Source organism: Colletotrichum destructivum, chromosome 5, assembly GCF_034447905.1.
Source record: "Colletotrichum destructivum chromosome 5, complete sequence".
Lineage (NCBI taxonomy): Eukaryota > Fungi > Ascomycota > Sordariomycetes > Glomerellales > Glomerellaceae > Colletotrichum > Colletotrichum destructivum.
In genome coordinates this window covers 4,931,362-4,956,620 of record NC_085900.1, presented here as the reverse complement: position 1 = coordinate 4,956,620, position 25,259 = coordinate 4,931,362, and the positions used below count along the sequence as shown (strand labels likewise).

General features: G+C 57.6%; 10 protein-coding genes across 10 annotated transcripts; 4 read left to right on the top strand and 6 right to left on the bottom strand.

Annotated features, from left to right (window-relative positions):
- Positions 1–926: 926 nt before the first annotated feature.
- Positions 927–1,528, top strand: CDEST_09055 (uncharacterized protein; the record flags this gene model as incomplete). Its single annotated transcript, XM_062925214.1, has 1 exon — positions 927–1,528. One exon carries the CDS (start codon positions 927–929, stop codon positions 1,341–1,343), a length of 417 nt encoding a protein of 138 aa, XP_062781265.1. The 3' UTR covers positions 1,344–1,528.
- Positions 1,529–1,530: 2 nt separating this feature from the next.
- On the bottom strand, positions 1,531–2,973 carry CDEST_09054 (Putative berberine/berberine, FAD-binding, type PCMH, subdomain 2). Its single transcript, XM_062925213.1, has one exon. The coding sequence runs from the start codon at positions 2,968–2,970 to the stop codon at positions 2,149–2,151; it is 822 nt and encodes a 273-aa protein (XP_062781264.1). The 5' UTR covers positions 2,971–2,973; the 3' UTR covers positions 1,531–2,148.
- Position 2,974: 1 nt separating this feature from the next.
- Positions 2,975–3,520, bottom strand: CDEST_09053 (Putative FAD-binding domain, PCMH-type, FAD-binding, type PCMH, subdomain 2). The gene is made up of 2 exons (XM_062925212.1): positions 3,211–3,520; positions 2,975–3,156 (listed from the first exon to the last, which is right to left on the bottom strand). The coding sequence occupies exons 1-2, from the start codon at positions 3,430–3,432 to the stop codon at positions 2,977–2,979; spliced, it is 402 nt and encodes a 133-aa protein (XP_062781263.1). The 5' UTR covers positions 3,433–3,520; the 3' UTR covers positions 2,975–2,976.
- Positions 3,521–3,525: 5 nt separating this feature from the next.
- CDEST_09052 (Putative oxygen oxidoreductase covalent FAD-binding, FAD-binding, type PCMH, subdomain 1) lies at positions 3,526–4,172 on the bottom strand. Its single transcript, XM_062925211.1, has one exon. The coding sequence runs from the start codon at positions 3,951–3,953 to the stop codon at positions 3,549–3,551; it is 405 nt and encodes a 134-aa protein (XP_062781262.1). The 5' UTR covers positions 3,954–4,172; the 3' UTR covers positions 3,526–3,548.
- A 1,370-nt stretch (positions 4,173–5,542) lies between these two features.
- CDEST_09051 (uncharacterized protein) lies at positions 5,543–8,162 on the bottom strand (the record flags this gene model as incomplete). The annotated part of the gene is made up of 1 exon (XM_062925210.1): positions 5,543–8,162. Exon 1 carries the CDS (start codon positions 7,922–7,924, stop codon positions 5,543–5,545), a length of 2,382 nt encoding a protein of 793 aa, XP_062781261.1. The 5' UTR covers positions 7,925–8,162.
- Positions 8,163–8,449: 287 nt separating this feature from the next.
- CDEST_09050 (Putative alpha/beta hydrolase-1, epoxide hydrolase) lies at positions 8,450–10,135 on the bottom strand. The gene has a single exon (XM_062925209.1). It carries the CDS (start codon positions 9,759–9,761, stop codon positions 8,691–8,693), a length of 1,071 nt encoding a protein of 356 aa, XP_062781260.1. The 5' UTR covers positions 9,762–10,135; the 3' UTR covers positions 8,450–8,690.
- A 209-nt stretch (positions 10,136–10,344) lies between these two features.
- Positions 10,345–13,238, bottom strand: CDEST_09049 (Putative major facilitator superfamily, MFS transporter superfamily). Its single transcript, XM_062925208.1, has 5 exons — positions 12,266–13,238; positions 12,063–12,207; positions 11,799–11,976; positions 11,352–11,543; positions 10,345–11,261 (listed from the first exon to the last, which is right to left on the bottom strand). The coding sequence occupies exons 1-5, from the start codon at positions 12,458–12,460 to the stop codon at positions 10,391–10,393; spliced, it is 1,581 nt and encodes a 526-aa protein (XP_062781259.1). The 5' UTR covers positions 12,461–13,238; the 3' UTR covers positions 10,345–10,390.
- A 513-nt stretch (positions 13,239–13,751) lies between these two features.
- CDEST_09048 (Putative protein kinase) lies at positions 13,752–15,684 on the top strand. The gene is made up of 2 exons (XM_062925207.1): positions 13,752–14,883; positions 14,942–15,684. The coding sequence occupies exon 2, from the start codon at positions 15,007–15,009 to the stop codon at positions 15,619–15,621; it is 615 nt and encodes a 204-aa protein (XP_062781258.1). The 5' UTR covers positions 13,752–14,883; positions 14,942–15,006; the 3' UTR covers positions 15,622–15,684.
- A 1,128-nt stretch (positions 15,685–16,812) lies between these two features.
- On the top strand, positions 16,813–18,236 carry CDEST_09047 (Putative protein kinase-like domain superfamily, AN1-like Zinc finger; the record flags this gene model as incomplete). The annotated part of the gene is made up of 3 exons (XM_062925206.1): positions 16,813–16,953; positions 17,021–17,386; positions 17,439–18,236. The coding sequence occupies 3 exons, from the start codon at positions 16,813–16,815 to the stop codon at positions 18,234–18,236; spliced, it is 1,305 nt and encodes a 434-aa protein (XP_062781257.1).
- A 1,972-nt stretch (positions 18,237–20,208) lies between these two features.
- On the top strand, positions 20,209–24,560 carry CDEST_09046 (Putative ER transporter, 6TM). The gene has a single exon (XM_062925205.1). The coding sequence runs from the start codon at positions 20,919–20,921 to the stop codon at positions 24,507–24,509; it is 3,591 nt and encodes a 1,196-aa protein (XP_062781256.1). The 5' UTR covers positions 20,209–20,918; the 3' UTR covers positions 24,510–24,560.
- The last annotated feature ends 699 nt before the right edge of the window (positions 24,561–25,259 follow it).

Below are 25,259 nucleotides of genomic sequence, written 5' to 3'. Positions count from 1 at the left end.
CGTAGGTAGATAGGTAGGTAGTGTGCGTTTCGGCACCTCCCCTGCCATGCCCAACTCGGACTTGCCTCTGTTTGCATGCGGTCCTACTTGGGTAAGGTAGGTAGGTAGGCAAGGTACCTCTACATCCTGGCTACCTTTCAGGTATGCTTAGCGCCTTTCGACCTTTCCAGAGGCCTGAGATGGACGGAGCAAGCACAGTCATCACCTATGGAGCATTTACAGCGCGGTGTATCCGTGCTCCGGGGTCGTAATAACCCCGTACGCGATGCTGCTGCTGTTAGTGATATTACTGCTGTGACTGCTGCACTTCAGACGCGCCACAGCCGTTGAGATCTGCCTGCCTCTGGATTCAGCAGTGAACCAACCATAGACACCTCATGTATACAACACGTCCCCATGGACCGACTCACATCTCCCTTGGTCCCAGCACGCCGGATGTGGCTGGCTGTGCTCTGTACATGTAGCGTACCCAGTGGCAAATTCCTCTCTCATCTTGTCCTCTTGCGCATTCACAGACCACAGCGCGCAGTCCAGTCCCGTCATGAACATCATGGTTCGAGTCGGGCCTTTGCCCTTTTTGGCTGCTATATTCACCGCCGATATATAATGCTTTCTCTCTCTCTGACGTGTGTGACTCTTACTCTTGATAAATCATGGCGCTTTGGTAGTGGGCCCTTGTATTGAGCATTCCAGCCCCCCCCCTCCATCCCCTGGTAGGTGTGTTTATCTATCGTAAATGTGTGTGTATGCGTGTATAACAGCGAGAGACACAACTGATGTAGAGACAGACCTCTAGGGGAAATCAACGAGTTCGTACGAGATTGACGACGCACCCCAGAGTCTACCGGCCGTTGAGACCTTGGCCAGTCCCATCGCCGGCATGCCACTCACTGGTGGCACACCCCATCGAGCCTCATTTACTCGGGATGATTCGACCCGGAGTTCGGACCTTCGTGGTCACCAAACAAGAACGGGCGCATTATCATCGAGGGTTCCCGCCCCCCCTCCCTCCTCGCACTTTGCCTGCCGCCCCCGTCTCAACCGTCGTGGCCGCCAGAGTCCCCCCCCCCAGTCGATGGAAGAGCCTAGATCTGGTGCCGCGCTTGCAAGCCCGCATGCCAAAAGCCGGGTGGGTTCGGCCAGAACAAGCAGACCACCCGTCCCCTGCAGCAGCAGCAAAAGAAACGGTTGGAACTGGAATTCGATACCTCTTACCTGGCATGCCAGTTAAACGCATGTCTTCTTCACTTGCTGTGACCAGGGGGCTGGGGGGGATGACAACGGAGGGGTATGCCCATCATATGAGGATGACGGCTCCTACGCAACCAGCTTCCGCCTGTTAATCTGCCATTATATAGGACGGCTTGATATAACGCACACCCTTAAAGTCCTCTGATAATCCTGTCGACTCGCCACTGACGGGCATCTCGAAAATTCCAATTTCGCGCGAGAGAGAATTCTGATGGTTGGTTTAGAGTAGACCCCGTCTGCCCAGCCCGAGTGGACCGCCAAGCTGTCACCTGCGACCTCAAGGGGGGAGTAGGGGGGGGAGGGGGGTCGCTCGTCTTTGCTTTCGAGCGTAGGGATCGTCTCCATCCCGTCGTCCGGATCGCCTCTCCGCGACGTCTTAGAGGATCAACAGACACGGGTGTTCTCGCCAACGCCAAAAGGAACCGCCCTGGACACACACACTCTCTCTCACGCACACACACACACACACCAAGACAAAGGTCTCCGGTGGTCCAGGCAGGGGTGAATCTGTCGGCAGTGTGCCGACCAGCCAGCAATGGTGCTCTTTCGAATGACGGTATTAGAAATCATGCTGGCAAAGGGGTGAGGCCAGAGCATGCCTAGGCGGCGTGGCGTGGTCGGTGGCGAGTACAAGGTTATGATGCGCAGCCAATACTCGCGAAACAACCGCCCAATGACGGTTGACAAACAAACAACCGTATCTGACTTCGGACATTATGAATTGCATTCCCGCTATCTGATTTGATGTGTGGTTTCGCAAAGTTGTCAACTCTCAGGTCTGAATACACCGTTGCTCTCGGCCGTCTTACAAGTGCTCTCATTGACCTGCATGGAGAGCGTGTCAATCGACCCTTTTGGCTGCGGTGGCAATCTAGTCAACCAGTCTACAGCAGATTTTTACCAAGCCCTGGGAACAACACTCTGGGGGTTGTGGAAAACATCCTCGGGGTCCCAGCTTCCCTTGATCTCCTCGAGGGTCGCGAGATTCGGCCCCCAGTACGACAGCTGCGGATCCCGGAGCTCTGGGTCGGCGAAGCCCGGGTACGTCCCAGAGGCCCCCGGGGCCATGTTCAGCAGCGTCCGGTGGAACTCGTCCAAGAGGTCGCGGACATCCTTGGAGGCGTCCGCCGCGAACGAGTGGTAGAGTACAACGTCGTCCCGGTGGGCGTACGCCGTGCCAGCTGCGGGCACCTCTGATACGGCACCGCCGACGGCTTGGAACTTGATGGCCCACGGGCCTGTCACATCGCGCCCTCGCTCGAGCTTGTCGAACGCGGCGGAGATGTGCTCCCTGGAGAGCAGGTCCCCGCGGCTGAGGCCCCGGCTTCGGGAGTGGAGTCTGCCGGGCTTCTCCGGCCGGTGCATAGACTCCTCCGCCGCGAGAAGAGCGAGGGACCCTTCCCAACTCTCCTGGCGGAAATTCAAAGAGCCGTCTGCGGGGAGTCGGTCGAGGATACCCGTGTGGCGGAGGTCCGCCTCGTCGCCGTACCACGTCGACATGATGCGGGCGCCCTGAGGGGTCAGGACGATTTCCGTGCCGAGGCGGTGGTCCAGAGCGGGATCGGCGACGACTGTTTGCCAGTCATGGAAGACGTCGACCATCTCCTTGAGATTACCATACGCAAAGTCTTGAGTGAAGTGCAGCACGGCCGGGGGTGCCGGGTGGGTTCTCATGACGAACTCGGTGACGATGCCGAATCCGGAGCCGGCTCCCCTCATGGCCTTTTAATCGTGGGTTAGCATGGGCTTCAGTTGCCTCCAAGGCCTGGGATCACATACGAAGAACAAGTCCGGGTTCTCTTTAGTGCTGGCGCGGACGATTGTGCCATTGGCCGTGACGACTTCCATTTCCTCGACGCTATCGAGGGTCGTCCCCCACATGCGAGAAGCTGGTCCGATACCGCCCTACATCTCGTCAGAAAGATCCATCAGGCCATTGGATCCAGGTTAGAAACGTACCACGGTGGCGTGGCCCCCGATTCCAATGCCGGGGCACATGCCATGAGGCACTGCGCGTTGGTGGGCTTGCAGGGACTCGTCAATACGACCCAGCCTCGTGCCGCCGCCTACGCGAACGTTGTACGACGAGCCTGCCGAATCGACGTGGGCATACTGGAAGTGTTCCATGTCTACTGAGATGGCACCATTCTGGCCCCCAAGACCTACAAGGATCATTAGCATGACGGCATCAGGTTGCTTACCGACGAAGGAGTCTCACCGTGGTTACTTGCGTGAAGAGTCAGCAGATGAACAAACAATCCCGTTTAAACCCCCCCGCCCCTCCTCTGGATACGAACTCACGCATAGCTGTGGCCCCCGGCCTTGGCCTGGACCTTAAAGTTGTGCTTCATTGCGCACTTGACGGCGCCCGCGACCTCGCCCGCGTTCCTGGGGCGGACGATGGCCGTGGGGACGGAGCTCAGGCCGAGGTTGAACGGACGCATCCAGGAGCCCGAGTCGGCGGCGCCATCTTGCTTGGATGGAAACTGCACGCAATCCGAGGCGCCGGCACAGACGTCGTCCAGGCACCGCTCGATGGCGGAGGGGGTCCCCGCCGTCTTGATGACGGACCCGGGGACGAGGAAGTACTGCGCCGCGAGGCCGGCGAGGACTGTGGCGGCGGCGGCGGCGGACCAGGAGTTTCTCCTGCTGCCCTTGGTAATTGAGAGCCCCGGTCGCGTTTGATGGTAAAGTGAAGACATGCTGGGTGATGGTGATACGGGGGTTTTGAGTGATAAGGTGGGAACTATAATGAGTTGAGGATGGGAAACTGGAGGTGCTGCTGCTGGCTATGAGTTCTTATCTATCCCTGACATAACGAAAAAGAATCGTTCGGGAGCCTGCTGAGTGAGCTTCATGGAGAAGCATGTGATCTCACTGATAAGAGTAAACCCGGAACGGAGGAGGTTTGACGGAAGCGGTCCCGGGGTGGTGATCGGTCTCGGTCTTAACCTCATCTTGTCGGCTGTTGACTGGCTCATCTCCAGATCTGGAGATATCGAGGATACCAATCTTTCAGCTGGTAGACCATTATGGGCATGATCGTAGCTGCGATAGACTCATGGGGTCGCCAAGGGACGTTGATAATGATTCCAGAGACACATTCCCACCAGTCTAGTCCCGTTTCTAGAGCTAACTTTCTGGTTGTAGAACTAGTTCTGGAAAGCCATCTGCCGAAGCTCCAGAGGTGAGGGACTGCGGCGCGAGTGTCTCAGTCTTCCCGTTGTTCTCCGTTAGAGTTGTCTCAGGCACCGTCGGTCAAGACGTAGATCTTCGATCTCGTCGGTCCCGCTAGCTCCCGACGTCATCCCAGACCATCAACGCTCCCGTTTTCAACTGGAATCTTTGCGAGACAAGTCTCGGATGCTCTTCGACGGGCAGGCCTCCTCTCTGTCCACGCCCATTGAGTGAATGCATGCGGGATTGTCTTGGGATGAGACAGGGTGATGTCATTTTCCATCTAGAAAAGTATCTCTTATGGGAAAATTTGGTTTCTGAGAGCTTGTGTGAGAGATAAGGCGGAGGAGGGGAGAATCAGTGAATACCGTACGAATGACTGCGACGTGAAAGACAAATATGGGTTTCACTCGATCTCTGCTTCCAGCATTTCTACTTTCACATGCTGTCTCATCGTCGCTGACCGTTTGTTTCGAACTAGACAGCGGGGAGAATGATGAGAAGAAGAGGAAAGAGTAGATAATTCAACGGTAGACAAGCTAAATGCATACCAGCAGAAAAACATGTTAAGACTGTTTGGGGAGACTACTGCGAGAGCTCAGCAGAGTAACATTGGTATCGGAATGTTCTCAATGCTGTGTCTTGACACCAATTAGGTAAAGCCACGACAATCAATGTTCCTAAATGTTTACGACAGTAACTTGGGCGTCAAAGTAATTCGATCTCAGGTTTGTGAATGAAACCAGAACCAATAACTACGTAGAGTGTCGTGTCCGGTGGATGAGCCTTTGATCAGTCTTGATTCCCTCGAGAACGGTAACAATACAGGCCTAGGAAAGTTGTAGAGAATGTTGCTTATAGTGCCAACTTGTCTTCGAAGAATAGACGGCTCCTGGTTTGAACACAGCATCTCTCTCTTCCAGAATCGCCAAGGGTTGGCAGACACGCCTCGTCTCCACGCCAGTTCATTTACACGGTTTCATCAGCGTCACTTCGTTTCCAAAGTCTTACTATACATTGACTTTTAAATCAATCACAAGATCGTTTCTTCTATGAGAGTCATAAAAGCATTGGACGGCAGGACTGTGAAACTGGATTCTTCTCGGCTTGTTAACTAACTCTTTACCGCTCTCTCCCGCACTAGCATCACATCGTCGGCCTCGGGATCCCTCCTCCTCCGCCCCTTCGTCCCCAGGTCCAGGAACCCGGGATCCGTCCCGCCGTGGAACCGCACCCACATCCGCCCGGACTCCTGCTGGATCCGGTTCAGCTCCGGCGCCCCGCGCCCGTTCTCCCGGAAGAAGGTCATGTTCCTCGCCAGCCGCTCGGCGTCCCTGGACTCGCCGCCGCCGCCGCCTCCCCCCCTGCCCGCGGCACCCGGGCCCACGGTGCTGTGCAGGCCGAAGAAGAGCAGCGGCAGCACGCTGCCCTTCCAGACGGGCTGCTCCGGGTCGGTGTGATTCGTGACGATGATCCAGCCGAGCAGGAAAGCGCAGAAGGCGACCAGGACGGCGGGCAGCGCGATGTACTTGCGGTCGAAGAAGGTGCACGTCGTGCTCGCCCAGACGTCGCCGAGGACCTCGGCGTTCCGGGAGCGGAGGGCGTCGGCGCCCCGCATCACGTCCGGGCCGAGGCCGGTCTCGCGGAGCTTGTTGGTGACGGCCCACGCGAAGCTGTCAATGGCCTCGGCCAGGCCGGCCGTCGTCGCGTTGTTGTCGGCCCACAGCGGCGTGAGCCACCACGCGTCCTGGCAGTCGATGTGGCCGCTCTGCATCGAGTCGTAGCGGCACGATGCGCTCAGCAGGTCCACGCTGAGGAACCTCGACAGCGCCGAGAAGAAGGTGCCGTCCATCTTGTACAGGCACGCGTTGGGCACGCTGCTGATGGTGTCTCCTGGCTGGGGGTCGCCCGCGCCCTCGTCCAGCGTGCTGAAGTTGGCCCACGTGCGGCCGGGGACGTGAGCTGCCTGGCTCCGGTTGCTGGAGTCGTACCAAGTGCCGTTGTCGAGCACGCACGGGTTCTGTATGGCCGTGTAGTTGCTGAAGGCCGAGTATTGATACGCGTTCGCCGAGGACATCTGCTCGGCGGGATTGGGCACCGCGGGTGTGGTCCGGACGACGTCCTCCGTCAGCACGTTGCCCTCGTATCGGGCGCGGTACTCCTTCAAGCACGGATACAGGACGCACGAGGCGGCGATGTAGTCTCCGATGCCCGCAAAGTAGCTGTTGTCGGACTGCGACAGGCGGTGCGGACAGGTCAGCCTGAGAGCCTCCGTCGAGTCGTCCGACGTGCAGGGGGACCTGGACACCATGAGCGTGGAGAAGTTGGCGAGCGAGACGGCGGACGCGGTTGCGAACTCGTCGTCGAAGAGCCGGCTGTACGCGGTCAGGTTGCTGTAGCCCATCCACATGTACTTCCCTCCCAGGGCGTTGATAAAGGCTCCGCTGTCCGGCAACGTCAGGTTGCCCCCTTCGTTGGGCGGGCTGACGAAGCTCGTGGTGTCGATGCAGCGGCTGCATACGCCGATGCTCGCGTGGGTGACGCCGGTGCCCCAGTCGGGCCACGAGCAGTTCCCGCTGGGGCAGGTCACCTGGACGTTGCTGTCCTGGCTGGCCGGGTCCGTGATGCCCTTGATCATGGCGCTCTTCATGTCGACCTCGATCTCGTACATGCCGGCGCCGACGCGGTAATAGGCCGACGACCCGGGGACGTAGTGGGCGGCGGGGATGGCGGAGCGGACGTGGTCCTGGAGCATGGAGCAGGCCTCGGCGCGGACGGCCTGCTGCGTGACGGGGGCGACGGTCAGGCTGGCGATGGTGACGGCGGCGGCGCTGATGGCGAGGAAGCCGGCGGACGAGAAGCCCAGGTTCCATAACACGACGGCCAGCAGCTTCATGGACCCGAGGACGGAGCGGCTGGCGGCGTCGAAGTCCTCGAGGTGCTGCAGCGGCCGCGTCTGCTCGGCGAACCAGGTCCACTTGATCTGGCCGATGATCTCGGCGACGGCGGCGACGATGGCGGCGCGCAGGAAGGTCGAGAGCAGGGCGATGGCCGTGTTGAGGTTGATCTCGAACGGCCACTCGGGCATGTAGTGGCCGTCGTAGTAAGCGAGCAGCGCAACGATGGCGGCGAGCAGGCAGACGGCGGCGAAGACGGTGAGGATCTCAAGGCCCCAGTAGCGGAGAACGTGGCGGGTGCGGCTTGGCTTCGGGCTTGGCTCCGGACCCGCGGGCGGGTGAGGTTGATGGTGTTGTTGTTGTTGTTGTTGTTGTTGCTGCTGGACGGGCGGGCTCTCTGGCGGCGGGAGCGGGGGGTATGGCTGCTTGATACCATCGTCGTCCGGCCCCGTGTCTTCAAAGGGCCATCGGACTTGGTGTGGGCTGATTGGTTGTTTTGGGCCATCAGTTGTTGATGTATCTCGGCGTTGCTGGTCAAACTCGGACGGCATGATCCGCTCTTCGAGTTCCCAGCCGCGTTGTGGTTGCGGTCCTGTCATCTTGATTCACCGACACACATGAGTTGGAAAGTGTCGGCGTGTGTTTGTGCCACTGGTTGAATCATCAAGTGTCATAAAGTAGCTTAAGGAGCATGGCTCAGTCAGCGTTGGACAAGAGGGACGGAGTTGTCCATCATTATTGTTCAGCAAGCGTATGGCCCCCCCCCTTATTGAGGCTGAATGATCAGCTCAATGTGGAAACTCGGGGAGAAAGTTGACCACGAGAACCGAGATTAAGTGCTCCATGAGGGCGGCCGTTCCGGGGGCCACGGAGTTGTCCGGCCTCAACCCACATGGACGGATGTAACCCAATGAGAAGATATCATGGCCATTGTTTCGTATCCAGAAAGTATCCACATGAGGTCGAACAGACCGGGTCCTGACTCGGGAAGTTTTTTGTTATTTTTTTGCCACGAGGGTTGCTGGCTGGCGATCCGTGTTTGATGGACATTTAAGCGACGCCTTGATTCCGATATTCCCTGAGCTCTCGTCATGTTGCCCTTGTCTTAATCTTGACTGTCTTCCAGAATATCTTTCAGGAACAAGGCAGAGACATGTCTGTTCTAACTTGAGCCACAGAGACCCAACTCGGGGGTGCCCTAATCTGCCTCTGCGTCTTTGTCAAGATTAAGATCGACTCAAAAAACACACGTACGGACGGATTGGCCAAATGAGGATGAGCCCAAATATGACATCACCTCCAGACTGAATTCTTCGCGCTGTTGATTGCTACAATACATTACGGGGCCTCCCTCCTCCCGATCCATTACTTCGTCGACACAAATGGCGTCTTCCAGTACCCCGGGAAGTATGTCGGCAGCTTCGTCGCAAACCATCTCACCAACGCCGCGTTCGTCTCCGCGGGCTTCTCCAGCGCGACCCAGTGGCCCGCCTCGATGCTGACCTCGGTGAGGTCATCGCACAGCTCCCGCATGGGCTCGCTCAACCTCGAGATGGCCGTGTCGCAGACGCTGTCCCACCGCGACTCGACGAACAGGACCGGGAACCGGAGGCGGGCCCCGTTCGGCGGCTCCAGGAGGTAGGCCCGGTTGACCCCGTGGTTGCGGTAGTAGTCGTTGGGGCCCTCGAACCCGTTGCGCTCGAACTCGGCCACCATCCGGTCGAACGCCGGCTTGTCGTCCTTGAAGAGGGTCGTCTCGAACGGCAGCTCCGGGGCTTCCGGAGCGCCGCCGAACCACCCGCCCGCCTTGCGGACCGAGGCGAACGGCGTCGGCTTGCCGTAATCCGCGGGGCTGCCGGCCTGGTAGAGCAGCTTGATTGTGTTTGGCACGTTGGCCCGCAGCTGCGCGGCGGCGGCCTCGGGCTGCTCGATGTGGAACCCCATGTAGTCCCACTGGGCGAGCGGATACTGGTCCTCGGGGTACACCTCGCGGTTCGTGAGGGATGTGGCGACCTCAAGGCCGAGCTCGATCGCACGGTACGGCACGGACAGGCAGCACACGCCGACGCACTTCTCCGGGTACATGGCAGCAAGGCCCCAGACGAGGCCCGCGCCCCAGTCGTGGCCGATCCAGACGGCCTTATCGCGGCCGAGGTGGGCGAGGAGCGCGAGCAGGTCCGATACGTGATGTTTGATGGCGTAGGCTTCGGGGCCCTTGGGCACGCTGGACCGTCCGTAGCCGCGGTTGTCCGGGGCGACGACCCGGAAGCCGAGGGCCGCAAGGGCGAGCAGCTGGGGCTTCCACGTCTCGCCGTTGGCGGGCCATCCGTGGACCAGGATGACGAGGGGTCCCTGCGAAGGGCCGGCGGACCAGTAGAACGTGGTCTTGTCGCCGCTGTGGGTGAACTGGTTTTCCTTGAGAGTCGGGAGAGTCATGTTTGTTGTTGGGTGTGATGGGTGGTCGAGATGAAGCGGTATGTGGAGTGAGTGGAAAAGAGGTGCTCACGACCTGGCTATAAGTTGTTTGAAATAGGCTCCCCGCGCGTTCGGGTGAGTTGACTGCTTTGAAATCATGTCATCTTTTATGACTCAAACTCGCGCGGGGATTGGGTTCAGCATCCTCCCCCTCGTTACGCCCCAGAATTAAATCCTGCCGGCGTCAGCTCACATAAACCATACGAGAACAGGATCTGCGGCTTTGTCAAGAGGAGTTGCGCCGAGTCTCTAGAGGATCGGTTATGTTTCCTCGATTTACAAGCTCAGCTGCTGCTTCTTTGCTCTGATTGGTGACAACTACTCCATAATCCAACCTCTTCCCCCCCCCCCCTCCTTCGCTGGTCCGAGGATGCCGTCAGCAAGTACAGGGTTGTCAACATGACATGCAGCAGAAGAGTCACTCAGTCGGACGAATTACGTTGGATGAATCTGTCAGATATTGCATTGAAAGTCTGCATGGGATGAGTAATCATCTAAGCCCCCCTGTCCCCTGATCCCTTACGCATGCCATGCAATGCAATGCAGGCTCCCTTCCGCCCGCCCGCGCGTCAACCAGAACTCAAAAAGACTCAAAGCACATACGTGAACAGCGGCGACCGGTCTCCCATGTTGAACAGCTCCTCCTCAGTGTACTTGGCCTTGGCCTCGTCGGCCATCCGCGCCTTGCGCGCGTTGGCCACCTTGTAGCTCCACTCGAGCAGCAGCGCGACGATCAGCCCGCTGCCTCCGAACGCCAAGCTGAGGCCGAAGCCAGTGTGGTACTTGGGCTTCTCCTTCTCCAGGTACATGAAGCTGCCGACGATGCCGCCGACGTTGCCGACGCAGTTCATGAGCGCGATGCCGATGGCCCGCCTCGAGGCCGGCGCGATGTTGTTGGCGTTCCACGAGGCCGCCGCCGCCTGGATGGGGTAGATGCCGATGACGGCGAGCACGACGGCGAAGTACGCCACGCCCTTCTTGGCCTCGAGCTCGCCGTTAAGCGACAGAATGATGGAGTACGCGATGGCGACGATGCCGAGCGGCGTCACCAGGAACGGCATGCGCCAGAAGAAGCGGTCCGAGACCTTGGCGAAGGAGATGGCCGAGATGGCGGCCGCGACGTAGGGGGGCGCCGAGAGGAGCTGCGCCTGCGTGTTGGCGAAGCCCATGGCCTTGGTGATGGTCGGCAGCGTGAACTTGATGCCGTACGACAGCGCCGACTGGCACACGAGGAAGTACGCCTGCACGTAGATCCGCCAGTTGGTCAGGTTCATCCTGAGGTCCCTCCAGTTGACGCGCCCGCCGGCGCCGCTCTCCTCGCGCGAGCCGCCGCCCTGCTTGATGAAGATGGAGAGCTCCAGGTACCGGATCTCCTCGGGCTCGAGCCACCGCTTCGAGAGGGCCGGCGTGTCGACGAGGAAGAAGAAGCAGGCGGCACCGATGGCGATCGTTGCAAGGCCCCTGGGTGTCCGTTAGCATTTTATTTTTGCCGCGATAAACACGCTGTATTTTTTTGCAAAAGGGGGGGGGGGGGGGGGGGGGGGGACGAACTCTAGGATGAAAATCCATCTCCAACCCTCGAGCCCTGAGACGCCATCCATCTCGGCGATGCCCGCGGCGAGGAGGCCGGAGAAGGCGCCGGACATGGCGCTCGCGCAGTAAAAGTACGAGATTCGGGTCGACAGGTCCTTAGGCTCGTACCAGAAGGACGTCAGGTAGATGGCACCGGGGAAGAATCCGGCCCTTGAGATTCAAGTGTCAGCGCTTTTGGTCTATAGATGGTGGTGAAATGGTCGTGGTGGTGTCGCCCGTCCGGGAAGACACGGCGCCGGCTTTCCGAATGCCCACGCGGAGCGGACCCACTTCCTCGGGCCCGACTCCGCTCGGCAACCGGTCTCACTCGAGTGCCTTTGGCCTTCCTTTCTTGGGGTCGGGGAGCCAGCCGTTCATTCATCCTATACCCCATCCTTACTATACGCCTTCGCAAGGGAGACTTACTCAAAGGTTCCGAGAAGCACACGCGTGACCATCAAGCCCGCAAAGTTTCGCACCAAGCCCGTGCACGTCATGACGATACCCCAAGCGAGGGTAAGGCCGCCGAGGTAATGCGAGGGACGCTTGAACTTCTTCAGGACGATGTTGCTGGGCACTTCAAACAGGACGTAAGGGACGAAGACTGCATCACACCTCGAGGTCAGCCATCATCCCTTCTCGATATTTGCCGCCACGCAAGGCATCTCATCATGTTCGGGTTTTACTCACAGATGGACAGGACGGTGTTGTACTGCACGCCCGTCATGCCCAGGTCCTCCACCATGCCCTCGATCTTGGCATTGCCGATGTTGGCGCGGTCAATGTGGCAGATCAGGTAGAGGAGAGCCAGCATCGGGATGAGACGGACGTCAACCTTTCGCAACGAGTCAGTTGAACCGCCACCCCTTTCACAGCGTCAGGTGGGGAACTACCTTGTGAAACACCTTCTTCCGCTTTTCTGGCGGGTAGTTGGTATAGAAGTCGGCATCCTCAGGGCTGAGTCCAAACACGCGGAAGCCATTCACGTCGATGGCCTCTGGCACCTTCTCGAGATGGGCCTCTGTCGAAGCGCGATTCCCGAGGACCTCAACCTCGTGCTTGTCGACGGAGCGCCGTTGAGTAGCCATCGCGAAGTATCGTCGTCGTCGTCGTCGTCGTCGTCGTCTGTGGACGAGGACAGAACAACCAAAGGGCAATGGCAGCGGTAAAGCCTGTTACTTCGGGAAGGGCGAGGGAAGCAGAGATGGGAGATGATGTTGTTGCTTTTGGGTTTGCTGGACGACGACTCTTGAAACTTACCAGACAAGAAATCGGCCCAAAGATATATCTGGCTGTTAATGATCCACCACGGAGAAGGCTGGGACTCGAATGGGTGGGCTCTTCCCCCGCCGCCCACTGCTACCCCAGACAAACCCCAGACTCGAGAACCGTGGGGTGCGGGGAAATGGTTCGTTTGGTGACCGGATATGGGGGGATCCATACGGATTAACGGTCACTTGCCAACGTTATCCGCAAGGTGTATCCGTCAAGTCCGTCACCTCGTTGTCATCGGTGCACCGTAGACAAGGGTGTCGAGCCATCTCAACCAGTTCACGTCCGCGACGGCAGCAGCAGACTGATGTTTGTCAGTTGGAACACAGTCCGGGACAGCCCCTAATATGGGAATTGAGTGACACCTTGCATGGGTGAAGGATAAGTACGAAGTGTGCAGCTGCTTGTGCTTATCCGTTGACCGGGACTTTTGTTCGTTGTATCGAGAGAATGGGGCAATGGCTGAATGATGCTCTGGAATATTCCCATTGGTTGTTGAAGTTACCAAACTCTGGCGACCGTCTTTGATAACCAAATTACTCTATTTGTGTGATCTTTTCGTTCTTGGCCTCGAAGCCTCAACAGTTGCGAAGATGATGGTTTTCAACACTATGCACTCCAAGACTACGATGCTCGATCGGAGCGCGGCAGCGATACTCACTCCAAGATGCAACTGGCGGATAACGCGGAGGAGGCAATCCGTCAAAGACCACAATGACACGGTTACCCCGCAGACGGAACAAATTCTACGACGCCGGTATTCATCGTTTTCCCTTACCGAATCAAACGTCGACTAAGCTTTGCCCGCATCAGCCATTGCCGCACACAAGACATTGGCCAAGCTCGACATATGTCTCTAGCTTCGTTGGGGCGCCACGGTTGGCTAGGAATTCCGGAATGGTCGCCGCTCGGAGAGGCTGTGACGAAAGGGCGATGCTGGAAGTGAATGATGGTATCTACCCCGCAGGTCGGCCAGCAAGCTTGAAGCCGGCAAGCTGCAGACCGCCCTCCGTCGCCCTTTGGGGGGTCTTTCCTTCACCAGTTCCATGAGTGAGACTTCCTCCACTTAGCAGGCTTCCAACTGATCATATTTCAAGTTAGGGGGGGTGGGTGTAATGTTTGCCCTCACAGCCTGAACAGCAGTGACCCGTCAGATTTCACGTCAATGTGTAGATTGTAGGTTCCGTGGTTTACTGACCATTGATACAATGGTCACTATTTATCTGACCTGGTAGCCCTCAAAGCATAATGATCTAAATGTAGTTTAGGCTGGAATAGTGAAAAACCGGATATCTAGTGTCGAGCCCCTGGACGAACGGAAACCGACGACGGGCCTCGGTATGTCCTGTCCTTGGCGGGAGAGCGAAATGAGGTGGCTTGCCGGGACTTGGTTGGCGACCGAGCAGATCAGAGGTAAGTGGTAGAAACCACGACGGTATCGGCATTGGGGGTCGACTTTGGTGACGATGTGAACGCAACAGCTGCCTTTGGCACTCTGCTATGAACACCAGGCGAGTCAACGGAGAAGATGATTACCCCTAGCGGCTGAAGGTCCGGATATTTCCTCGAGAATGAAGACCCCGTCATGACCAGCATTTTGATTCACTCCTAGTGAATTCATTGTTGACACGACAGAAAAGTTACCGGTCTCTGTCAAGAGATACTTACATCATTGTAACACTTCACCGAACGATTCTGACAGCAGACGGCCGGTAACAACCCTACATTACTGGAGAACGAATTCCACGTTTGCGAACTGACTTCGACGGCGGGCACGAGGCCAGGTTTCTTCCTGTCAGGTTCTGATCTCCTTCTTCACGTCTGATCGGTCTTTCATAATCTCATGCACTTTTCTCATTGTCATCTTACGAAACCGAGATGGTTTCTAAGCTTGACACAATTACCTTAGACCTCCCCAGACAGCTCATACAAGTCGAATCCCGACACCTCGCTTACCCCCTCTCCACCTAAGAACCAAGGGCAGGGTGCGTCCGGCCAGCATAAAGGTCTTGCCTCGGGAAACTTGTGCCTTTTGGCGATGACGAAAAGCTGCACCGATAAAAAGTGTCTTGAACCGCTTTCACTCCACACGTCCCGGAAGCAAGGTATCAATACTCGCTTTACTAGTACCGCCAAAACAACCATCGTCTTCTCGTTCCATTAGCGGCACACGTCGATCCCATGAACACGGAAATGTGTAGAGGAGAAAGCCACACTCGCCCACCCTCCAAGCCACTGAGTGAGCAGAGTACCTAGTCAGCTATGCTGAGCTAATCAGACTGATCCGTCATTCACAGTCTCATTGACGCATGCATGATCGATCCCTAGGAACACCAACTCATTTATACTACACACTACATTCATGGCTCCCTTGTTGATCAAAGAAGGTTGCATCCAGGTCCTAGCCCACACGCCCAGCAGCGTCATCTACGCGGTCGACACCGACGCTGAACCTGGTCATGCTAAAGACACATCCACAGTCCTGAAAGGCTGGGCAGTCTGGTCCAAGGGCAGCGAGCCACTTGGCCCGGTACGACCCGCGGAGGAGGCGGACGCGATGGTCCGTAGAGAGGCGGCCATCTACGACGCCCTAAGGAAGCACGACCGTATCCTCGACTGCGTCAGCCTCGAGGTGGCCGTCCTGGAGGGAGCTGGCCCGGAGCCGAAAGCCTGGGCCCTGCGCCTAGAGCGTGCTCCCGGCAGCAGCTTGCGCCAGTATCTGTACGACAACCCGTCACTCCCCCCGGCGGAGCGGATCCGGCTGTGGTTGGCAACCCAGTTCGCCCAAGGCCTCGCGCATGTGCACTCGCGTAACGTCGGTTGGAGCGACATCCCGACCCTCAACGCCCTCCTTTTCGACGGCTGGCGCCTCAAGCTCTGCGACTTTGGCACCTCGTCGCTCTTTGAGGACTATGACCACGACTGGTGGGGTGCCGAGAGCCGTTATACACCGCCCGGACCCCAGGCCAACGCCTAGGTGCGAAAGGACGTCCGCGTCGGCACCATCCACCGCGAGAGATTCGCCCTCGGCTCCGCCATCTACGAGATCGTCGAGTGGAAGGTCCCTTATGGCTCAGAGAAAGACGTGCCACTAGAGGAGGTCCACAGGAGGTTGATCGCCGGTCAGTGGCCTGAACTGGATGAAAACAACCCTGCCAAGGACATCATCAACCGGTGCTGGGCGTACAAGTACGATTCTTCTCAAGGGGGTTGTTCATGATCTGCAGAGCCTTCTGAAGTAAGGTGAGAATTGGTAACGTCGAGTCGTACTGAGCTTGAAGTGCGGGCTCAGCGCCGTGCCCGCCTTCGGGTCATCGCATCTTTCGTCAATCGGATACTCGTTTGGCTTTTTGTTGTGGGTAATACAGTCCTTGTAGGTTGTCGTGATGGTAGAATACCCGCACATGGTGGAGTCGTCGAGACGCAAGTATGCTGGTAGCCCTCGTTGACCCTTCTGACTATCAATAGGAATAGAGACTTCGAGTACGACTTGACTGTGCCATGAAAATGTGTGCGAGGTCTAGCAGCCAGCCTTTGCAATAAGGTTTTATAGGTAAGCGTATGGCAACACAGACAGCCTGAATAAGCGTTTTTAGCATATTCTATCAACTACTATAGTTATTACAGCCGTTCCTACGCTTTATGACACAACGTTTATACACAGAACCCTTGTTAGAGACACTTAGTGCATGACTGTAGGGCTTTGTGGAAAGGAAAAAGAGGCAAATAAATCAAAAAAATCAGCAGGTCGTGCTTCCTGGGCAGACAACATGGGCGAGTAGCCAATCAATCGAGGGACCGCATCAATTGCACATCTTCAGTCTGTTGCTGGTGCTACGTATAACCAATGAAAGCAGGTCAAGGCCAGTTCATCTGAGGTCAACACTGAGACTGGATTTGTTGGCGTCGAGTGACTGGTGTGTGATCGAACGCAAGGGATTGGCAGAGCAGCCAGCCAGCCAATGGCAACCACAGCGCAAACCGTTGCATGCATTATCAGTGCAGTTGGCAGACTTTTGGTGAAACCAGCCGTCACTGGAGCGGCGCGGGGCCACCATGCACAAGTGTTGTGTTTCCTCTCTCCGACTTCAGGCTAGGTACGACTTTTTAAGGCATCGCGCTCTGTTGGATCATCTTGTCGACCAACAGGACCGTTTCGCATCACAAAATGGCACCAAGATTCTTCAACTGCTCCGTATCCGAGTGCCAAAGACCGAGCGCACGTGCAGTCGGCGCCGGGTGTGACATGTGTAGCAGACACTTCTGCGGTGTTCATCTATCGAGGGGCTTCCACAAATGCAAGACTAGGGTAAGAGCTTCACGGGTGACAAGCAACAGGAAGAGAGAGTGCATGCTGACAGCAGTCTCATGTGAAGGACCTCGATGACGCCGCCTACAACGACCTGATGCTGTCAGAGATCAGCCTCCTTCGTGCCCAGATCAACGAAAGCGCAGCGTGTCAACTCGCTTCAAACCTGAACGGTGGAAAACCCTGTGTATTGGAGTACCCCACCAAGATTATTGGGCAGGGTGCCCTCACCGGTTGCGCCAACTACCACGTCCGTATACGGTTTGACGACGGATCTCCTTCATGGCTTATGCGAGTGCCTCGGGTTACAGGCTTTGCGGTCGGCCTGCCTGTGTCTCTCGCCGAATACCTGATCCGCAGCGAGTACGCAACTCTGAAGTTCCTTGAGACCACCGCAGTGCCAGCCCCGAGAGCGTTCTCGTTTGGAATCCCGGTCCCAAGGAACCGATCATGGCGTGGGAGTCTGCTTCCTCCTCATGGAAGAGTTGCCAGGCACGCCGTGGAATGGTCAGGGTGACGCGTCCAAGGTCTGGGATGGACTTGCCGCAATTTTCGTCGAGCTGGAGAAGCACGAGTTCCAGCAAGCGGGATCTCTACTCGTCTTATCTCCTGAAGACCGACCTTCGATTTCCGCCACCGCCAGCGACAGATTCGTGTGCCTGAATCCCTGGGGACCGTTCGACACGTCAGAGGAATATTACTCAGCGTGGGCCGAACAGCATCTGACTCTGATTGCGGATGGTCAACTGTATCCCCAATTCCCTGTTGAAGCATACCTGGTCTACCAGTTTCTAAAGGAAAACGCAGCCCAGCTATCCGAACCTGAGCGTGTCTTTTTTCTGAAGCATGTCGATGATAAGGGTGATCACCTGCTGGTCGACGACGACCTGAACATCACGGGCATCATCGACTGGCAGATGGCCCGCATCGTTCCGCGAAGAGAGGCGTTTGCATTATCCCTCGTGTCGGCCGACATGGGAGCTCTGTGCAATGGCCAAGTCTCACTTAGTGCCAAGGATGCTGCCCTGAGCGTTGCCTTGCGCGACAAGAGCGCACGGCTAGCCAAGTATACAGGGGACGAGAAGGTTCGGAGGTTCTTCTGGGGCCTTGGGCTTGAAGCTGAGTGGGCTTATGCTCTGCCGTTAGCCAAGGCCATCCTTGTGGTCTTTGGGGTGGAAGAAGACTGGGAAGAATGGAGACAGGGAGCTTTCAAGCGGTACGAAAGCGATGAGCGCCTAAGGGCCCTTGTAAGGGAAGTGAGCAATGCTCATAACAGTAGTTAGGAATAGGACCTACATTGACCTGGCAGAGAGATTTCCTTTCGTCAAGGCGCAGTTGCAGCATGCCCGAGTAGCTTCACCACAATGAGAACGAACAGCAGACACCCGATACCATCACAACAGCAAAAATACCGTTGCTATGCTTGAAGGATTCATGTCACATTGGCCTCGTGACGCAACTTCAAAAACCCCTGAGTACATCCGGAACCCCGAGTCTCCGACGCTTTCTTGCTGAGGTGCGTGACTATCAACATCTTCAACCACCGTCGATGCTATTGTCCGCCCCATATATGTACAAGGATTCGTCCCTCAGAAGGAAGGCAATCAGCCGAGCTACTTATTTGGGCTGCCCGTCTCGACGCAGGGCTATGTCCGGGTAGGTGGGGTCACCCGGCCGGACCCGGATACCGAGCCCATATTCGGCCGACTGGAGCATGGGTGTGACGATGCAACCACTACAGCAGATTGTTAAAGTGCACCAAATACCGAGTAATCACTGAAAACTTACGGGAAGATGGCGCTGACTTTGACGCCTCGGGCCCCAGCCTTCTTGGCAGCAGTCCTGGTGAGCCCCAGCACGCCGTTTTGGGAGGCTGTGGAAGAAGCGTTGTTCCGCCGGCCCGTCACTCTCGCAACTGGCGATCGTTCTTCACGCGGGCACAGATTCTACTTCTCATGGCTTCTGATGAATCCGTCTCTCTCTTCTGAATGCGAAAGAACGATTCCGGACACCCGCAGAACTGTTTGATACGTCTGCTTTCTCGACTACAGATACAAGAGCAATATTCTCCTCTTCCGCACTTCTTCCGGTCACTATTTGAGCCACCTAACCGTTAAGTTACACTCTTGTGTAAAAAATCTGTGTCTCTCCATGCGTTGACTGTCCGGTGTGGTTGGCAGTGTATCATCCTGTCATATGCCGACGGTCTCCAATGGCGGTTATTTTTCTGGGTCTAGAGCTACTCCAGTCATCTGGTTTTCATTCAACGCGAACACTATTCCTGCCATATCGCATGTTGCATTTGTGAGGCCACTGGAGCGCAACCAGCGTTGAATTTGGGTGGGATAGAGTAACTGGGTAACCGAACGAACATGTCTGTTCCACAGTGGCCGTCCGTATAACCAGGAAAAGAAAACTGGGTGATCAAACCAATAAATCCCATTTTGTGTACGTGACTGACATTCGTATTGCCTTCCGGCCTGCCAACTTAATCAGCCGGCTTTGCTTCCGACCCGATGATGCCAGTCCCTGGAAGCATAATCAGGATAGCGGAGCCGTGGGTTCACATATGTCACCAATTGAATATGTACCGGCATGGAAAGAGGAGCAAGTAAAGCAACAACCTAAGAATCCTGGAGGAGGGACGCATGCCGGTCGTCTCTTGGCCGGGCAAACCCGAAAAGTCCGTCGGGCTTTATGCCCACATGATGGATAGCTTCAATTATTACCCACAAGAGAGGAGCATGGCCAAGCTGTAAGCGACCACCTGATTCCCTAGAGTCTTTACGATGTCGTCGTTCACAAGGGATGATGACTCTTACCTATTGCGAATAGCACAATGTTAATGGTTCATGTCCGTTGGTTGGCGGTTCTCACGGGCCTGCCGACCATCTAGAACCCGGGTCCCACCGAGAGATCTTACTTTAGGGCTGAGATGCAGGGATGATTCATGCCGAGGGAGTCCCCCCCCTTTCGCCGACGATTGAAGTCTTTGAACGATTTGGATAAGCAAACAAATACAATTGATCTAGGCTTTATGGGATTGATTCTAGCTGGAGATACGAGCCTGCTTAAATCAATCACACATTCTCACTAGAATTTGCGCTGCTTCTGGCTTTGACGACCAGTTTATGACGATATTCACCCGCTTACTCACACACGGGCACTCTCTGGGTTCTCACTCATCACGCTCGGCAGTGGACGGACGGACAGCACGGCATTTTTGGCTGATTGAGAGAGCATGGCATCGAACGATTATCATATAAGCCCTCTCTCGGTTCTCTCTACTCTCTATTCATCTATCTCCGTCACCTTGCTCTTCATACATCGTACATCTCAGCTTATCTCATTTGATTTCCATCTCATCTGATCCGAGCCGAGATTAAGGCCCGTGCTCATGCATGAAGATGAAGACTGACTGACTCGTCGTCTCACGTTGAGTTCACGGCCACCACCGGCTATTTTAGGTCGTCTCATTAGTTTCTCCTACTTTCTCTCCTCTTCCCCTCCTGTCCAACCGAACTGGGGGAAAAGGGTTAAAAAAGCCCACATTAGACCTGGCTAGCGCGAAGCTTGCCGGCATCTGCTTGCCATCGTCGACTCGAGAGACGAGGAGAAACGCGGCGAACTCCGCAATTACATCATTACACCCAATGAGCCTCTACCAAAACAAACCTATACATCTCACTCATCCACAGCGCGGCTCCGGACTCAGTGAGAGGGAGAAAAAAAACTTAGAGTGTGCTGTGGCTGACTGAGACTGTCATCTCAACATCACCCACCCATCCATAATCCATCATCTACTCCTTCGTCCTAAATGTTCGACCGAACCACACAGGACGACATAATCACGTAAACTCATTAGTCGCGACGCCGGCAACAACAACAAGAACAACGGTAGTAACAGTAACAGCAACAGCAACAGCAACAGCAACAGCCCCCAGTAACCGATGACAACGTAGGCAATGGCTTCCGAAGAACCCAAGAGGCCGGGCCCCGATGACCGGTACGAGGAGTCTCCGGAACCCGAGCCGGAGAGTGAGAGCGAGGACGACAGTGAAAGTGAGAGTGAGAGCGACAGTGAGAGCGGGAGCGGGAGTGGGAGTGGGAGTGGGAGAGTCCCGGTGCGGGCTCCGACGAATGCGACCGCCGCCAGCGCCACCAGCAGCGCGTCCAGGAGGCTGCCGCCACCGCCGAAGCCGAACCTCATGGCCCGGCTGGGCCTCGACGCGCCGACGCTCATCATGATGTTCAAGGGCTCGCTGCCGCCCCTGATCGGCGTCGCCATGTATCAGTCGACGCCCGTCGCGCAGTACTTCACGACGCTGGGCTACCTCGTGCCCATCATCTCGGTGCTCGCCCTGGCCATCCTGCCGCGGGGCAAGTACCTGCAGAACCTCGTCCTGAACGTCGTCGGCATCCTCATCGGCGGCGCCCTCTCCATGCTGGCGCTGTGGACCGGCGTGCGGGCCCGGCACAATACGGCCTCGGCCGAGGAGCTGGCCACCGGCCTGCCCGTCTACAATTCGAGCCAGTCGGTCGTCTGCGGCATCTGGCTCTTCTTCAACATCTGGATCTCCAACACGCTGCGGGCCAAGTTCCCGGCCATGAACCTGCCCGTCATGATCTACTCCATCTTCATGAACGTCGCCTGCACCTTTGGCCCGCTGATGGTGACCAACGCGTCGGCCGAGTCGTTCGTGCGGCGCCTGCTCGTCGCCATGCTCTGCGCCATGGGCATCGCCACGGGCGTCTCGCTCTTTGTGTTCCCCGTCTCGAGCCGCAAGGTCGTGAGCGCCGAGTTCAACGGCGCCATCGGCCTCGTCCGCAAGTCCATCCGGCTGCAGCTCAACTACCTGCAGACCCTGTCGAGCCCGGACATGCTGGAGCGTCACGAGACCAAGAGCAGCAGCGTCTTCAGGAAGAACAAAAGCAAGAAGAGCAAGAAGAACAAGAAGGAAAAGAGGCCCGAACTGACCAAGGAGGCAAAGGCGGCCGCCGAGGTTAAGGCCACGGCGCTGGCCATCTCGGCGCTGTTCGGAAAAATGCATGGCGACATCCTGTTCGCCAAGCGGGACATTGCGTACGGTAAGCTCAACTCCAAGGACATTGGCGAGATCTACAACCGGCTGCGGAGCATCATGATCCCCCTCAACGGCATCAGCACCATCGTCGACATCTTCCGGCGCGCGGCCGACAAGCACGGATGGGGCGTCGAAGCAGGAGGAGGAGCGGGGGATACGGACGCCGAGAAGAGCCGGGAGAAGAGGGTGTGGAACGAGATCATGGAGCAGCTGCATGAGCCGTACGAGATCCTCACCGAGGCCATGGACCAGGCTCTCGAACACGCCGCCATCGTGCTGGAGCTCGCGCCGAGGCCGAAGCAGAAGAAGACGAAGACCAACAAGACGACCCAGACGGCGGCCGATGTCGACGTCGAGAAGGACGCCGGGGCCAAGAACGGCGGCGCGGCGCAGCCCGGAGACGCCGCGTTCGCCGAGGTGCTCGCCAGCAGGGTGCAGGACTTCAACGACAAGAAGGGCGAGATGCTCCGGACGTGGCTGCGCGAGAGGCAGCTGGCGACGGAGCAGGAACGGCGGGACCTGAAGCTCAAGCGGCTCGAGACGCGGATGCGCGAGCGCGACCAGACGCAGCTCTACGTGCTGCTGTACATGGAGCAGCTCATGCTGGCGCTCGGCGAGGCGGTGCAGGACCTCGTGCTGTTCGCCGACTCCAAGGTGGCGGACGGCACGATGGCGCGCAAGCGGCTCATTCTCCCGTCGCAGAAGCGGCTCAAGAAGTGGTTCCGCGGCGTCTGCAGCACCGAGGACGCGTCGCCGGAGCAGACGCCGGACGTGGCGGAGATGGGGGCCAACATCGTGTACGCGGGCGACGGGTACAACAAGAAGAAGGACCCGGAGCACCTGCCGGCGCACGGCGCGTGGCAGCACCTCGGCAACGCGGTCCGGCGGTTCTCGGGCTTCGTCGGGTCCGGCGAGTCCATGTTCGGGTTCCGGGTGGCCGTGGCGACCATGACCATCGGCATCATGGCGTTCCTGCGGAGCACGCAGACCTTCTTCAACGAGCAGCGGCTCGTGTGGGCCATGATCATGATCGCCATCGGCATGACCATCACGGCGGGGCAGTCCATCTTCGGCTTCGTGTGCCGCGTGGGCGGCACCTGCGTGGCCGTCGTCTTCTCCTACATCATCTGGTACATCGTCGTCGAGCGCACCGCCGGCGTCATCGTGTTCCTGTGGCTCTTCATCTTCGTCGAGCAGTACTTCGTGCTCAAGTACCCGCGCTTCATGCCCGTCTGGCTCATCACCATCATCACCCAGGTGCTCGTCATCGGCTACGAGCTGCAGGTCCAGAAGATCGGCGAGGCCGCCGCCGCCGCCACGGGCCAGCCCTACCTCCCGACCTACCTGCTGGCCCCGTACCGCCTCGCCTGCGTCGCCGCCGGCTGCGCCGTGGCCTTCATCTGGACCATCTTCCCGGCGCCCATGACGGACCGCCGCTGGCTCCGCCGCGACCTCAGCGCCTCGCTGTACCTCCTGGCCAACTACTTCAGCGTCGTCACCGAGACCATCAAGGCCACCATGGAGGAGACCCACGGCGACATCAAGCGGCCCGGCTCGCCCGCCCACAAGATGGAGAAGGAGAGGCGCCGCATCCTCGGCAAGCTGCTGCTGCTGCTGCCCAGCCTCGACAGCCACGCTCAGTGGCAGCGCTGGGAGCCCGACATTGGCGGCAAGTTCCCGCGCGCCACCTACGAGGACATCATCCGCCGCTCGACGAGCATCATGCGTTACCTCACCCTCATCGCCTACACCATCACCTGGAAGCCCCGCGACGGCCGCAGCCACCACGCCGCCAGGCCGTCCACCGCCGCCTCCTCCGACACCGACCCCGACCGCCAGTGGCTCCGCGCCCTGAACCAGGTCCTCGCCGGCATCGAGCCGACCCAGCACACCATCCTCTCCACCCTCACCCTGCTCTCCAACTCGATGCTCTCGGGCCAGTCCCTGCCGCCTTTCATGCAGCTGCCGCGGCCCAACGAGCTCACCCGGAAACTGCTTCACCTCCGCGGGCCGGAACCAGATGAGAGTCAGGGTCAGGGACAGGGACAGGGCATCATCCAGCGACGGGGCAGCGAGCTTGAGCACCGGCTCGTCACGGTCAACACCCGCACGGGCACCGAGGTTCGATCGTCGGCGGCGGCAGCGGCGGCGAGGAAGCCCAGCGTCGTCGAGTCGCCCGTCAGCGACACGTCGACCGTCGCCAGCACGGGTATGGCGGAGCTGACGGAGATGATCAGCCCGCTCGGCAGCGGCAGCATCCTCGACGTGAGGAACGTCGAGCAGCACGGCTACACCGAGTTCGCCGTGCTGCAGGTCTGCAGCTCGCTCGTGTGCGATGACCTGGAGGGCCTCGTCCGCTCCGTCAGCAGCCTGGTGGGCGTTGTCGACTTCAGCTTCCGCGTCAACCAGAGCGAGGCGTCCATCTCGACCACGGACGAGGAGGACGCGAGGGGCAAGGGGAAACGCGATTGATACCCAGGGGGGCTTTTTGTACTAAATCATAATAATAACACACTGATTCACGTTAGGAAACATTGGATCCATGGCATGGCGTGGTTGCATGTGCTGTTAGTTAATGCCACATATTACTCTTTAAGAAGTTTATGGCAAGGAATGCGAGCCTTCGCCCCTTTTAGCGTAAAAACACACCCACAAATTGATCGCCGAGATGTCTATATGTGAAGGGGCGCCGGAAACAGCTTTGAGCTCGATGAGGAACTGCGATTCATCATCAGTAAGGATACCTACTATCCACTGGTATTCTATCTTCGGCCTTTTGTTCTAACAGCACATTCATACTTGAGGTAATTGATTGCATGTAACCTTGTGTTTAAATCACCTGATTGAAATTCATGAGTTGGCTGAATACTTTCTAAACAGAGATGGTTACCGGTGAGTGAAAACGGCACCAGGGGCAGCTGCTGATCTCTCATACACAAGTAGGCTTCCCAGCAAGGTCCCTCTTTGTGTTATCTGCTGCTTCTAACAGCTTATCTAATTCTTTTCAGGTTGCTCTGCTGTGTGTAAAGTCGATGTCGGGGTTTCAGTTCGCCATTCAGTCGCTCAGGTTCTTGTTGCTAGCTTCATCCTATCGTCCACCTACTCACTCACGCCAGCAGTTAGTAGGTGTAGGGCAGCAGCGAGATTGCAAAATACTCTCTGGGCATCAGAGACTCGGTGACAGTCAGCTCACCGGAAAATGACGTGGCAGCAGGCGACTTG

Excerpts from the sequence above, each read along its gene's own strand:
- CDEST_09054 (XM_062925213.1), bottom strand. The coding sequence starts at position 2,970 with ATGAGGGGAGCCGGCTCCGGATTCGGCATCGTCACCGAGTTCGTCATG.
- CDEST_09053 (XM_062925212.1), bottom strand. The coding sequence starts at position 3,432 with ATGCTAATGATCCTTGTAGGTCTTGGGGGCCAGAATGGTGCCATCTCA. Across the intron at positions 3,157-3,210 it reads TCGGGGGCCACGCCACCGTG|GGCGGTATCGGACCAGCTTC; the intron begins GTACGTTTCTAA and ends GACGAGATGTAG.
- CDEST_09052 (XM_062925211.1), bottom strand. The coding sequence starts at position 3,953 with ATGTCTTCACTTTACCATCAAACGCGACCGGGGCTCTCAATTACCAAG.
- CDEST_09050 (XM_062925209.1), bottom strand. The coding sequence starts at position 9,761 with ATGACTCTCCCGACTCTCAAGGAAAACCAGTTCACCCACAGCGGCGAC.
- CDEST_09049 (XM_062925208.1), bottom strand. The coding sequence starts at position 12,460 with ATGGCTACTCAACGGCGCTCCGTCGACAAGCACGAGGTTGAGGTCCTC. Across the intron at positions 11,977-12,062 it reads CAACACCGTCCTGTCCATCT|TCTTCGTCCCTTACGTCCTG; the intron begins GTGAGTAAAACC and ends GGTGTGATGCAG. Across the intron at positions 11,544-11,798 it reads GTGCTTCTCGGAACCTTTGA|GGCCGGATTCTTCCCCGGTG; the intron begins GTAAGTCTCCCT and ends TTGAATCTCAAG.
- CDEST_09048 (XM_062925207.1), top strand. The coding sequence starts at position 15,007 with ATGGCTCCCTTGTTGATCAAAGAAGGTTGCATCCAGGTCCTAGCCCAC.
- CDEST_09046 (XM_062925205.1), top strand. The coding sequence starts at position 20,919 with ATGGCTTCCGAAGAACCCAAGAGGCCGGGCCCCGATGACCGGTACGAG.